Source organism: Haliotis cracherodii, unplaced genomic scaffold (genome assembly GCF_022045235.1).
Source record: "Haliotis cracherodii isolate W230 unplaced genomic scaffold, xgHalCrac1.p SCAF_22, whole genome shotgun sequence".
Taxonomy (NCBI): Eukaryota; Metazoa; Mollusca; class Gastropoda; order Lepetellida; family Haliotidae; genus Haliotis; species Haliotis cracherodii.
In genome coordinates, this window is record NW_027266278.1 from 6,984,095 (window position 1) to 6,998,723 (window position 14,629).

General features: G+C 43.3%; 1 protein-coding gene across 3 annotated transcripts in view; it reads left to right on the forward strand.

Annotated features, from left to right (window-relative positions):
• Positions 1-13,063, forward strand: part of LOC139471213 (WAP four-disulfide core domain protein 1-like) — a 29,539-nt gene extending 16,476 nt beyond the window's left edge. For 2 of the 3 annotated variants that reach the window (XM_071253499.1, XM_071253500.1), the window contains exons 3-9: positions 4,077-4,269; positions 6,405-6,446; positions 7,789-7,830; positions 8,301-8,459; positions 8,756-8,888; positions 10,291-10,383; positions 12,088-13,061. In XM_071253499.1, coding sequence (XP_071109600.1) covers positions 4,077-4,269; positions 6,405-6,446; positions 7,789-7,830; positions 8,301-8,459; positions 8,756-8,888; positions 10,291-10,381 — 660 coding nt within the window. In that variant the 3' untranslated portion in view covers positions 10,382-10,383; positions 12,088-13,061. Of the gene's footprint in view, positions 1-4,076; positions 4,270-6,404; positions 6,447-7,788; positions 7,831-8,300; positions 8,460-8,755; positions 8,889-10,290; positions 10,393-12,087 lie in introns of all 3 variants that reach the window. The other variant, XM_071253501.1, reaches the window with a different exon arrangement.
• Positions 13,064-14,629: the final 1,566 nt, after the last annotated feature.

A 14,629-nucleotide genomic window follows, 5' to 3' on the forward strand; every position in this document is an offset into this window, starting at 1 on the left:
CGAAAACCCGGGTTCGATTCCCGACATGGGTACAATGTGTGAAGCGCATTTCTGGTGCTAAAGGCGGTGTAAAACCATACTCACTCACTCACTCACTGTTGCCCTATGAAATAATCTTCAAACTATTGCTTTTATAACACATCTCTTATATGGTAACTTCTTGGTAACATATTTAGCGATAATGACGTCAACGTTGACGTCATAAGGACTAAAACGCGAGCAACATATATTGTATTAGGCGTTACACACCAGGGTTTAACAAAGTGTATTTATTTTTATCTGGGGTTGTGAAGACTCTCACGACTATCGGTATTACGGGTCATTACTAATTTATTATATCTCTATACGTGCTAACACTCCACTCAAGAATCGGGGGCACGGGTGGCCAAGTCGTCTAAGGCGCCGCAATTCTCTGTGCAGAGTTGCGTTCCTTGGACAAGCCAGAAACCTATGATTGTGGGTTCGAATCCCGGTTCGCCCCGATTATGTTTCTAGGTTTGTCAGCACCATACCCTTGCTCGGGGGTTTACCGAAGTGGTAAACGTCTAAGACCTGCATCACTTCGGGCTTTCCTGGAATACTGTTAAAAGCGGCTTAAAATCCACCTCACTCACTTAGAAATCTTATCTCACCATAGGGATGTTAGAATGACGACGGTGGTCAGCACTGTTATTTTTATCAGATCCTGACCTGACATTTGAACTGACATTCCTTATCCTTTTTGGATTTTGTGTTTTTGTAAAAGTACACATCAGCATTTTAACTGTTGTGCATTGTGTTTTCCAATGGGTGTAGAAAACGAAAATCCCTTTGTGTCAATATGTTTTAGCTATATGATGAATTTGGTGGGAGAAAAACTTATTGCTAGAATATTTACGAAGAAGCCACCAACATTCACCTGCTGATAAGATAAACCTCGGAACATGTGCATAGACCCGTGAAGATTCGGAGTAGAATAGTCTTTCTGTAACCCATGCCTGCCGTGAAAGGCGACTATGCTTGTCCTAAGAGGCGACTAATAAACGGGATCGGGTGGTCAGGCTCGCTGACTTAATGGATGCATGTCATCGTACTCCAATTGCGTGAATCGTTGTTCATGTACTCAATCACTGGATTGTCTGGTCAACACGCGATTATTTACAGACCGCCGTCACATAGCTGGAATATTTCTGAGTGCGGCGTTAAACAACAAACAAAGAAGAAATGTGTGTATAATTATTGCGGAAGTGCTTCCTACATCATGTGCCCCTTTGAACTTCCAACGTCTACCAATCAAAACATCATCATAATCCCTCCCTACATTTATTTTGTATACTAATGTCAACTAGAAAATATTGCTCTCTGTGTTCACCATGATTTGTTTAAAAGAAAATGCCCCCATACCTTACATGTACGCATGAACTATGGGCTCTCTCCAGTTAATGTAAGAAAGATTAAATAAAAGAGTGAGTGAGTGAGTGAGTTTGATTTTGCGCCGCTTTTAGCAATATTCCAGCAATATGACGGCGGGGGAGACCAGAAATGGGCTTCACACATTGTACCCATGTCGGGAATCGAACCCGGGTCTTCGGCGTGACGAGCGAACGCTTTAACCACTTGGCTACCCGCCTGCCCCTTAAATAAAAGAAATCACAGACGCAGGTTAGAGATCGCGACTATGATTCGTGTCGGTTAATGTCTCCGTATATATAGCACAACGTTTCCTTTAACCCTTTAAGTGTAAGAATCCGGCTATTAAGGACAACATTCTAATGTTAGTGCTTCCGAAATACCCCTGTTGTGATATCATCACCATAGTTTGTCTTATCCGGGCAATTTTCTGGCGTTTTCGCAATCACAACTCGGGTTAAATGCCCCGACCCGGACAATCTCGTCTCGTAAAACTGCGGGATAACACGAGCTTATCACGAGACATGCACGCTGCCGCTCTACTAAAGTAATCTATCGACAAGCGAATTGCCAGTGTAACACACGCCTCGCACTACCTCGTCTGAACTCACTTACCAGGCGGAGGAATGTGACGAGGTCAGTCTGTATTCTTCCGCACAATGCATAGCAAATGGGGAGATCTTGAAAAACAATGACATTTTGTGGACGAATTGTGCTCGTGTACATACCACGCCAGTGTGATAAGAAATGTTAAAATGGTGTTGGATTTGTCATGTTGATTAATGAACAGCAGATTTTTTGCATCTTGAGAGACAAGACAACAGATATAACAGGTTTCTCCATAAATCAGTTTCAGTTTGTGATATAATCTTTTGACATTCTGACTGCAGGATATGTTTCGGATAATACTAATCAGTAAAGACACTGATATTCCCTCTGGCCATCACTCAATCACCACCCTGTTTTTTCTTACTCAAACTATCCCCCTCCCTCCTAACTAATATTACATCTGGTTCTTTGTTGTTGTTGTTTTTGTGTCTGTGTAAACAGTTAACTGAGGAGTCAATGGTTAGTGTTTGTTTGTTTGTTTGTTTGTTTGTTTGTTTGTTTAACGCCCCACTCAGTAATATTCCTGCTATATGATGGCGGTCTGTAAATAATCAAGTCTGGACCACACAATCCAGTGATTGACATCATGAGCAACGATCCTCGCAAATGGGATCGATGACATGCATCAACCAAGTCAGGGGGGCACGGGTGGCCCAGTCGTTTAAGGCACTGCGATTCGCTGTGCAGAGTTGCGTCCGTTGGGCACGCCAGAAACCTATGATTGTGGGTTCGAATCCCGGTTCGCCCCGATTTTACTCGTGCACGTGGGTTTCACCGAAGTGGTAAACGTCTGATACATGCATCACTTCGGGCTTTCCTCCCACATTAAGCTGACTCGGCGCGATATAACTGGAATACTGTTAAAAGTGGCGTTAAACCCAACTCACACACTCACTCAACCAAGGCAGCGAGCCTGACCACCCGATCCCGTTAGTCGCCTCTTACAACAAGCAGATTCGCCTCTAACGGTAAGCATGGGGTGCTGAAGACCCAGTGCTTACTCGGACCTTCACGGGCCCAATGGCTAGTGTGTTCGCTTATCACGCACACACAAGGACCAGGTTCGAATCTAATGAAATGATCTTGCCCATGTTGATTCCGGCGCATATAGATCCCAGTTGATCACAAAAGGTTATTGAGGTAATGTGCAACTTGTCCATTGTCTGTCATTCTTCCCCGACGGATTGAATAGGCATTTAGGTGTGTTTGCTGTCAGCCACTGGTTTATACGTTCAGACGGGGCTGCTCCATTGTCGCTTTGATATTCCTCATTCCCCCGCTAAATGCATCGCATGGTATCAACATACTACAAAGTGCGTTGATGGGATGGTTTTAACGCCAATTTGAACGGTATATCAATTCTCCCGTCAATTAATGATCATGATGGGGGAAGCGCTAAGAAGGAGGCGGGGGTGGGGGTGGGGGGTATGAGGCAAACGTTTGAGGCACGGATGTGGTGTGACAACGCGAAGATCACAGTCAGGAATTGTTGAATTAGAACCCATTTCATCATATTCTGGTTCGACTGGGCCAACCAGGCCCCCCAAAGAGTGAAAACATAAACTGTTAAAGTAGATCTACTTGTTAAGAATCTCATTAAAGACACTAAGTCCATGATTGCCACTCACCAGAGAGAACCATGGAGAATCCGCGACCAGCTATCCCGGGACGAATATGACAACTATTGACAGACATTTGCGGTTCTTCAAATCACAGGACCACCTAGTGAGTGAGTATGGTTTTACGCCGCTTTTAGCAATAATCCAGCAATATCACGGCGGGGGACACCAGAAATGGGCTTCACACATCGAATGGGAATCGAACCCGGGTCTTCGGCGTGACGAGTGAACGCTTTAACCACTAGGCTACCCGACCGCCCCACAGGACCACCTAACTATTACCTTACCCATTACAAGAACTGTGGCGCTGTCACATAGAACTCGTTAAATCAATTATTGGTCATATCTTTGCTTTTGTCACCATTGGTTTTCTTGTTAATTATGATCTCGTTGTAACGTAATGGACTCTTAATAGTATTCAATTGAAATAAAACTTTCAATTAATTTAATTATTTTCAGATAGACTATGACTACCTGGGAGATGCCCCAGACGCAGGAAGTGACTTTTGCCCCCCGGTTCCATCAGTGCTGCCTTCCGGTTCCTGTACCCAGACTCCCTGCAACTCAGATCGCGCATGCGCACACATTAGCGGGAAATGCTGCTACAATGGCTGCATCTACACATGTCTTTATCAAGTTGGTATACCAGGATGTGAGTAGAAGTAAACTTGAGTATATTGGCTTGTATAGTCTGCACACGATGAACTGAAAGAAAGAAAGAAAATATTAGCGTAACGTGTTGGCTCTCAAGTTGAAACGCTAAGGTCAACCTGGAAATCGGTACCTGCAGAACTAATTTGTGAAATCAATAATCAACTTCACAAGATGAATGAATAATTAACAACAAAACTATTTGAAACACACATGGTTGGGTTCACAAGCATAAAATGCAATACACTACCTAAAATAAGCGACAGCAGCAAATTAAATAGATCTCAATACAATAGTCAGTGCACTCACGAATATCCAGAATTAGTCACAGTCGAAAGTTTTGAATGATTTCACGTTCTCTGTTCACGAATCCAGGAAACAGTGTTGGAAGCAGGCAGATTAGTCGATGTCTTCCTATAGGTATCCAGGGGGACGGGTGGCCCAGTCGTCTAAGGCGCCGCGATTCGCTGTGCAGAGTTGCGTCCCTTGGGCACGCCAGAAACCAATGATTGTGGGTTCGAATCCAGGTTCGCCCCGATTATGTTTCTAGGTTTGTCAGCACCATACCCGTGCTCGTGGGTTTCACCGAAGTGGTAAACGTCTGAGTCGATGTATTCCGTTAGGTATCCCGTCTGACTTTATTCGCCCTGGTCTCGCTCTTAAAGGTGATGTACAGACACGCCTCGCTCCTAAAAACGACTCAAACTGTGTTGTCGAACCCAGTGTCGATAACTGTAAACATGACTAGGGGCTAACGATGTTGTGAAACGTCGGGACTGAGAGAAGACTATAAACCACAACTAAGGGAGGTAACTTTAAACTATTAGCTGTCAATTTCTCCATCAGACTCGATATTGTACGAGCGCCTCAATCAATTTCCTGCCACTTACAATCCCCGCTGCACAACAAAAGTACTGCCACATGACATGATTTTGATTGTATGTTGTTTTTTGTTTGACCGTTTTAGTATACATAAGTGATCCATTTTGCCATATCGATGTAGAAGTAATTGAGAATTACCTACTTTAAATGTGCCCAAACATCAGGGAGAAACGACTTAAAAAAGACTTGGTTGAAATGAGCTTTTGATTCACACAAGCTATTTAACCCGTGAAGATCCAGGTTAGAATTCGTCTTCAGAAACCAATGTTGCTGGATCGGGTTGATATCATGGTATCGTAGATCGATGCTCACGAGATCAATGACTGGATTGTCTGGTCCAGACTCGATTATTTACAGACCGCCGTCGTATAGCTGGAATATTGCTGAGTGCGGCGTTAAACAACAAACAGACAAAGAAAAGAAACAGAATCTATTTATCACAAAGTCTTGACCTTGAATGGAAATGGACGCTACTGCTGAAACAAACTTTCAAAAATTTGCATAAATATCTTGTTTGGGGACAGAAGGCTTTTGTCGTGCAACGGGAGAATCCATTAATATTAAACAGGAAACAACGGTGTGTGCGATGCCATGCACGTGCAGTCCATGCCGCACGTGCATTCGTTATTCGTTATTATTGACTGCACGGACTATTCCCATCCGCGGGTTCAGTCGTCTGGTCATGGTTTGTCTTAGTTTGTTTATTAGCAAAATACATCGGAGTCCAATCAATCGTTTATATAAATGCGAAACTTCCGAATAATGCAGAATGAAATGAGTGTATGGACGGCATTCCATCCAACAATGAATATTCATCTTGATTATGAGTTAAAACAAACATATTCAACTGACTTATTACCGATGCGGTTTTTTTTTCGTCGGTATACCTTTTTCAGGTGTTTACATCGGACGATTTTATACTGGGTTGATCACATCTAATACAGTGCCACATGGTTGGTACCTTTGTGAAATAGGTTTCTCTGGGTCAGATTATTTTCATAAAGATAAAATAGATAGTATGTATCCTAATATACATGTAAGAGCCTCCTGTATAGGGATGAAACTATTTTGTCGCATATATTTTTACAAGGGGCGGTGTGACATGCAGCCTATCAGAAACATGGTTATTTGGTTCGAATCCCAGATTCTTGGTTTTACATACACCTGCATCATCTAGGCTAACACAACAAAAATACTGTCCAAGCATTGGATCCAACTCATATATTGTTGACACAATATTTTTTGTTGTTGCAGTTTTTGATTGGTCAAAGGAGCCACGTCGACGTCTAAGTTCGGGTGAGTCATGAAAACTGTAAGAGTTATTAACCATGTCATGTTATTCCATCTTCCCGAGGCAAGTGAGTTAACTGACTATAAAAGTCCAGTTTCCAACCTTGACGAACTAGGCTGGTATTATGGAGTTACATTTTGGCTGGACTAACGAATCTATGCATAGTCCAATCAAAATCGCGCACCGAAATCGAAATCCGGTTCGTAGAGTGTCATGCAGATTTCGTTCGACTGCAGGATTTGCAAAGCATGTGCACCGCCAACTCGTTGTCAACAGATATTTTCTAAATCTTTTCATGTTTTTAATCAAGGTGCTCACGTGATTTGATGCACTTCGCGATGTAAGACTCGTTTTATCACGATACAGATCTTGATTATCGATCAGATCGTCTTGACTGGGCGCCACCGTTTTGTTTGAAACAAATGCAAGTGATACGAGAGGTTGAATCTGATTGGTCAATAGGTGAGGCATAGAAAGGACATAACTCGTGATAGCCACTGGTGGCGCTACGATCGAGCCCAGGAATTCCAGCCTAGTTCGGCAAGGGTGGAAACTGGACTTTCAAAGTCAGTTAACTCTCTTGCCTCGGGAAGATGTGATATTCATGATAAGATTGAATATGGATAATAAGATGGCCGTAGTTATAGTGCTTGAGATGCGAGAATGTCCTTTCACTGAAAGTAGAGCTGATTGTACAGGCTACACGGTCAAAGCCGGCGAGACAAAGAAATATTTACTATCATGAACTGATCATGAACGTTTTTAATTCAAAACGTCAACAGAGAAACAGATTAAATAGGGTGTAAAGTGCAAAATAAAAAATTATTTATGAATGGGTCACACCTAGTGTGTATAAGCTCCTCTCAGTGATCTATCATCTCTACACGCACTGTCATTGAATAAGCACAGGGATGTTGGGAGTTTTGTTAGAGAAACCTCTTCCTGCAGTACAAAAGCGCCCAATGTGAAAAACAGCTGTATGCTTATTCAACGGGTGATCTCTTCACGGTCGAGTAATAAAATATGTGAATGAATCACCGAAAATCAGTGATGACACCAGGTGTTTGCGAAAAATGTAAGCATGTCCTCCACCGCCACTCGCACAATTTTCAGAAATCTTGCTCTGGGCAATTCATTGGCCACTGCAGGGTTCTGACTAAAGGGTTGTTACACTTCTGTATAGTGAAACCCCGTTAATACGGACATTACCGTTCTAAAGAGTAAAGCCTTTGTATGTATGTAGACGTTTCTTTCATCTGGAAAGCAGTGATTAACGGGGTCTGGTCCAAAATAATATTTTTTGCTTGAGTATAGTTTTTCACGTATCTGATCCCACTTTCTTTTCAGGTCGCTCCTGGCTTGTGGATAGTCCGGACACAGTCATTGAAGGTAATAGCCGGACAAGTTGTGTTAAGTTGATCAACTGATAGCGATGTCACATGGTATTAAAACTATATCAGGGGTCTACGCCCACATTTGATGATCTTGATGATCCTGTAGGATTGTTGACTGATATGTGTTCCTACTGATACTGATGCTGATGCTTGTAAGAGGTGCGACTAGCGGGATTGGCTGATGCATGTCATCGTATCCAAATTGCGCAGATCGATGCTCATGATGTCAATCACTGGCTTGTCTGGTTGATTTTTGTTTTTGATTTAAGCATATTTTATTCAGATTGAAATGGATTGGGAACAAGTTATCCAACTTAGGACTCCCTCTCCATGACGTGTCTGGTACAGGCTTTGTTATTTTGGACCGTCCATATAGATGGAATATCGCAGTGTGCGGCGTCTAACAACAAACCAAAAACCAAAACTTCCGGACAGACGTAACAGTGTTGTTCTTCTATTCGCCAGCTGAGCCGTGCAGTACAACTCCAGTAGAGGCTGACGAGGACCCCCTGTTGTGTCCCCATGGTTACGTGTGCAGCATTGAAGACCAGGGAGATTCCAGAAAGGGAATTCCCAACAGGGGGCGCTGTGTTATGGAGAATAACGAAAACGAGGACAACGCAGGTACGCATATAGATATACGGTCCCACAGTTCGTCTCAACCAGCACTCGTAGGAATTCATATTGGACTTAGGGATCGAGGCGGGACTGATTGTCCCCTAATATTCTTCAAAAAATAATTGTGCTTCACATTCTGCCTGCCATATTTTACATAAAAGGGCCTGACTATTTTTTATTCGGGGATGTGGGTGTGGTTGGGGGCGGTGAGTGGGTTTTGGGGTGGGGGTCCACCCTGATGTAGCCGGACACGCAGCCAGACAATCCTGCACCCAGTCAAAGGTTTCCTCTATTCACTACAGACCTCTCGACAGCGCGGCCGCCAGTACTCCCGCCGAAGATTCAGCGTCAGATGCGGAAAGAGAGGGTGTGTGAGGAGGAGAACGGATTCCTGATACTAGAGGGCGCCACCGTGATGAGAAAGGGGAGACAATGGTACTCATTTGCTTCTCATGTCTAGGACCCGAGTGCGATTTTGACAATTTCCACTTTAGAATTTTGGCTGCTCTATCACCCCCACACCTCACTCAAGCATTCCACCCCCACCCCCACCCCCACCCCCGTCCCCATCCACCAACTTAATCAGATCTTCTACCTACTACTTAATAATAATACCCCTCCCCCCCCACACCCCCGACACTCCACTCAATCAGTCCCTATAACTCAATAATTCCCCCTCAATCATTCCTTCTCCCTATTACTAAATAAGTTCCTCTACCTCTCAATAATTCCCTCTCCTTCTCAATCATTCCTTCTCCCATTACTCAATGATTCCACACACATACACACACACACACACACGCACTCAGTCAGTCCTTATCCCATATTCTCAATCATCCCTTCTCCATATCGCTCAATCATTCCTTCTCCGTATTACTCAATCATTCCTTCACCCCTCTAACTATTATTCCACCCGTCACTCAATCATTCTCAGTCAAACATTTCATCTCCTTCAATCAATTATTCCCACTATCCCTCCTCCAATCACCACGTCTCCTCTTCATTCAATCCTTCTTTCTTCCCATTATCGAATCATTCTTCCCCTTCAATCATTCCCTCTCTACTCAGTTATTTCCTCCATCACTCAGTCATTCACATTTCAGAAAATCACATCATTCAGTTTTGTTATATTGCATTGACAATATTCTTGTATTGTCATCTCCCTGCAAATAGAGCCCGTGAAGATCCGGGGTAGAATAGGTCTTCAGCAACCCATGCTTGCCGTAAAAGGTGACTATGCTTGTCTTATTAGGCGACTAACGGGATCGGGTGGTCAGGCTCGCTGACTTGGTTGATGCATGTCATTGATCCCAAGTGCGTGGATCGATGCTCATGATGTTAATCACTGGATTGTCTGGTCCAGACTCGATTATTTACAGACCGCCGTCATATAGCTGGAATATTTCTGAGTGCGGCGTTTAACAACAAACCAACCAACCAACCAACCCTGCAAATTGTGGATAGTCGCGATGTGGTTGAGATGCACTGTTTCAATATCAACAATGATTCCTATTCAGCTTCACTAACTCACTCGTCGTGAAACTGACGTGATGCAACAGAAATTAAACTATTTTTTCACCTCTTTCGGTTTTGCAGGATAATGATATTGCAAGGAAACTTAAGTACAGTGAAACCTCGTTTGTACGGACACTGTTAAACTACACGTTTTGGGCTAGTACTGCTTAGAACGCGTACATTTATACAAAGTTTATCTGAAACTGATTCGTTAATTGGGATATGTATTATTCATACCAGGAACTCTATCGGGTTTTCGCTGAATTTGTCATTCCTTTCAATGCCCCAAAAAGCATTTCACTCTTCTTTGATTGTTTTCTAGCAAGTGTAGAAGGGGCAAGTTGGTGTGTCCAAGGAGAAGGCAGCTTCGTTCAACACGAAAACCAAAGACCCAAAGGACAGAGGAAGTTTGAAGGTTCTGAAAGTATTTTACCCACCAGAGTTACAAGATCAAATGTCTTGACTGTTGACATGTACAACGATACCGTTTAGCGATTCCCAAACACTATTGTTGCATTGATGAGAACAAATAAAACAGCACCTATCATTGATTACGATACACACTGATAATGTGACAGTTGAATTTGGTCACTGTGCTTTCTTTCTGGTTCTGATATTTCATTGTAATAATATTCATTAACGCTACAATGAGCAATATATAGAATACGTTTCTCGAAAGATTCATCATTCCTTCACACGAGACAGGCCCCGTGGGGATTGAATGGGCTTGTACAAGCGGCGACTTAATGAGTGTGAGTGAGTGAGTTGGGTTTAACGCCGCTTTTAACATTATTCCGGTTATATGACGGCGTGTCAGCTTAATGTGGGAGGAAAGCCCGAAGTGATGAAGGTCTCGGACGTTTACCACTTCGGTGAAACACACGAGCACGGGTATGGTGCTGACAAACCTAGAAACATTATCGGGGCGAACCGGGATTCGAACCCACAATCATAGGTTTCTGGCGTGCCCAAGGCCACCACCCCAGCACCACCACCACCACCCCACCCCACCACACCACCCCCCTACCCCCCCACCCCCACCCCCGGCGACTTAATCGGGTGGTCAGGCTCGGTGACTTGGTTGATGGCGTGTCATCATACCCCGACGGCGTGGACTGATGCTCATAATTTCAATCACTGGGTTGTCTAGTCCAGACTCGATTATTTACAGACCGCTGTCATACAGCTGGAATATTGCTGAGTGCTGCGTTAAACAACAAACAAACATAATGACTGCCCATCCCCAAAACAACAAATAAACAAACAAAACAAAACAAAATACGGGAAAGCAATTTTCATAGTTCCCCCAAAAATATCTAAGTACCATCAGTTTTTTTATACGATGAAAATGTTATGCTTTGTGTCGTTTATATCATATATAAATTACTGAAATTGGTTTATCGACGGTCGATGAACTTCAAGAATCTGACCTTTCCATATTTGCCAACACAATATTTCTCATGAACTCTGTTTTTGTCGAATGACATCTGTTTGTCATAAGCGCGTTATCTTTTCTCAAACCCTTAGTTGGCATTCCTATACATACATCGCAAATGTGTCCAGATTATGCCAGTACGTTTGATAGGGGCCAGGGATTTTGGTAAGTAACGGGATATCTTTTACGTCACTGCCTCAAAACATGCATTTTCTTTTGCAATGAAGAGTCAATTCACTTTTACAACACACCTTATTCCTCTGAAATTATTTTAGGGGGCAAAAACATTAGGACAATATATCAAACGATCTCATCCCCAACGGAATACAGACCCGTGAAGATTCCGGGTAAGAATAGGTCTTCAGCAACCCATACTTGCCATAAAAGGCGACTATGCTTGTCGTAAAAGGGGATTAACGGGATCGGGTGGTCAGGCTCACTAACTTGGTTGATACATGTCATCAATCCCAATTGCGTGGATCGATGCTCATGATGTCAATCCCTAGATTGTCTGGTCCAGACTCCATTATTTACAGACCACCGTCATATAGCTGGAATATTGCTGAGTGCGGCGTTAAACAACAATCAATCAAACAAACCAAGGAATACAATACATGCAAGCACTTGCACGCACGCATACAAAATATATAGTCTGTCTTCAAATATTATTTATTGTCATTTCAGTGTGAAATAAACTGGGGTTGAAATCGACACCGTCATCATGCATCGCTGCCTCCTGTGCGTGTTGGACCAACTGGACTGATCATGAGTGAGTGAGTGAGTTTAATTTTACGCCGCTTTTACCAATATCCCAGCAATATCACGGCGGGGGACACCAGAAATGGGCTTCACACATTGAACCCATGTCGGGAACCGAACCCGGGTCCAGCGAGACGAGCGAAAGCTTTAACCACTAGGTTACCCGACCGCCCCGGACTGAGAATGAGACATTATTTGTTTCTTCGTGGACAATGGGAAAACAGTGTGAAACTAAATGTCCATAAGTGATCATACAATGTACATGTATGTGGAAGACACAGACTGATTGGATAACGGTTTTTGATGCGAGATGATTGTGCATATATCAAATGTGCTTTGAAGGTTACTTTTGTGTATCAAAAAGTATATTTATTCACCTGTAATATGTGTTATATTTTGTTATTTATATCGTATACATGATGGAAGGTCGTTATGACAACAACTGTGTATACCTGATATTTAATTCATAATTTACACTGGATAAAAAAATTCATTCCAAACATTTGCTACAAGCATGTATCCAATCCGGAAATTACATTTTTTTTCTAACAAAAACAAAAACATCACCTTTTCAAAACGATCTAGTGATTTAATAAATACAGAAAAGTCTCACTTTCACAAACAACATAAACCGATACAATGCAAAATTATCAAACACAACTAAACCACGTTCTAAATGGCATAGCCGTGGAAAATGTTTCAATATTGACATTAGGAAAGCTTGAAAAATGAAGTTTTTCGTCCAGTGTGACATGTGCATAAGTTTCTGTATATGTGCTTTGTTCTATTATAAGTCATCATGAACTTGGTTGCAATGTGCAGTTGCAGCTACAGGCACAAACCGGAGGTACAAACTAGTAACAAGGCAAAACATATCTGTATCGTATATATGTATTGAAAATTGCATTCTTTCGGCTATATTCGGTTTATGGCTGTATGAAAACTATTACAATTAAACTTGTGTGTAACCCTCGATGAATTGTTTTGTAAATGCGTATGCATGTACCTTCAGTTATATAAATACACTTTTCGGCGGCTTTTCCTTTTTTACAATATTTGTTTTCGCTATGATAATATACTACTTTTGTTTCGGGATGTTGATCAATCCTAAAGTAAACCAGGTAAGAGTGACCTCCCTTCTCATTGATATAATGGACATTGACGTAGTGTGTGTGAATGAGTGGTGTCACACTGCTCATACAACGGCGAAAAAACCCTGCATAACTCTGCTCCTACAACGGTGCAAGTCTGCATCACTCTATAGGACAACTAGATGGCGTTGACGAATGAGTGGTGTCACACTGCTCATACAACGGCGAAAAAACCCTGCATAACTCTGCTCCTACAACGGTGCAAGTCTGCATCACTCTATAGGACAACTAGATGGCGTTGACGTAGTGGGTGTGAATGAGTGGCGTCACGCTGCTTCTGACGTTGACGTAGTGTGTGTGAATGAGTGGCGTCACGCTGCTCCTACAACGGCGAACAAAGCCTGCATCACTCTAGAGGACAACTAGATGGCGTTGACGTAGTGTGTGTGAATGAGTGGCGTCACGCTGCTCCTACAACGGAGAACAAAGCCTGCATCACTCTAGAGGACAACTAGATGGCGTTGACGTAGTGTGTGTGAATGAGTGGCGTCACGCTGCTTCTGACGTTGACGTAGTATATGTGAATGAGTGGCGTCACGCTGCTCATACAGCGGTGTAAGTCTGCATCACTCTATAGGACAACCAGATGACGTTGACGTAGTGTGTGTGAATGAGTGGTGTCACACTGCTCATACAACGGCGAAAAAACCCTGCATCACTCTAGAGGACAACCAGATGACGTTGACGTAGTGGGTGTGAATGAGTGGCGTCACGCTGCTCCTACAACGGCGAACAAAGCCTGCATCACTCTAGAGGACAACCAGAGGACGTTGACGTAGTGGGTGTGAATGAGTGGCGTCACGCTGCTTCTGACGTTGACGTAGTGTGTGTGAATGAGTGGCGTCACGCTGCTCCTACAACGGCGAACAAAGCCTGCATCACTCTAGAGGACAACTAGATGACGTTGACGTAGTGGGTGTGAATGAGTGGCGTCACGCTGCTCCTACAACGGAGAACAAAGCCTGCATCACTCTAGAGGACAACTAGATGACGTTGACGTAGTGTGTGTGAATGAGTGGCGTCACGCTGCTTCTGACGTTGACGTAGTATATGTGAATGAGTGGCGTCACGCTGCTCATACAGCGGTGTAAGTCTGCATCACTCTATAGGACAACCAGATGACGTTGACGTAGTGTGTGTGAATGAGTGGCGTCACGCTGCTCCTACAACGGCGAACAAAGCCTGCATCACTCTAGAGGACAACCAGAGGACGTTGACGTAGTGGGTGTGAATGAGTGGCGTCACGCTGCTTCTGACGTTGACGTAGTGTGTGTGAATGAGTGGCGTCACGCTGCTCCTACAACGGAGAACAAAGC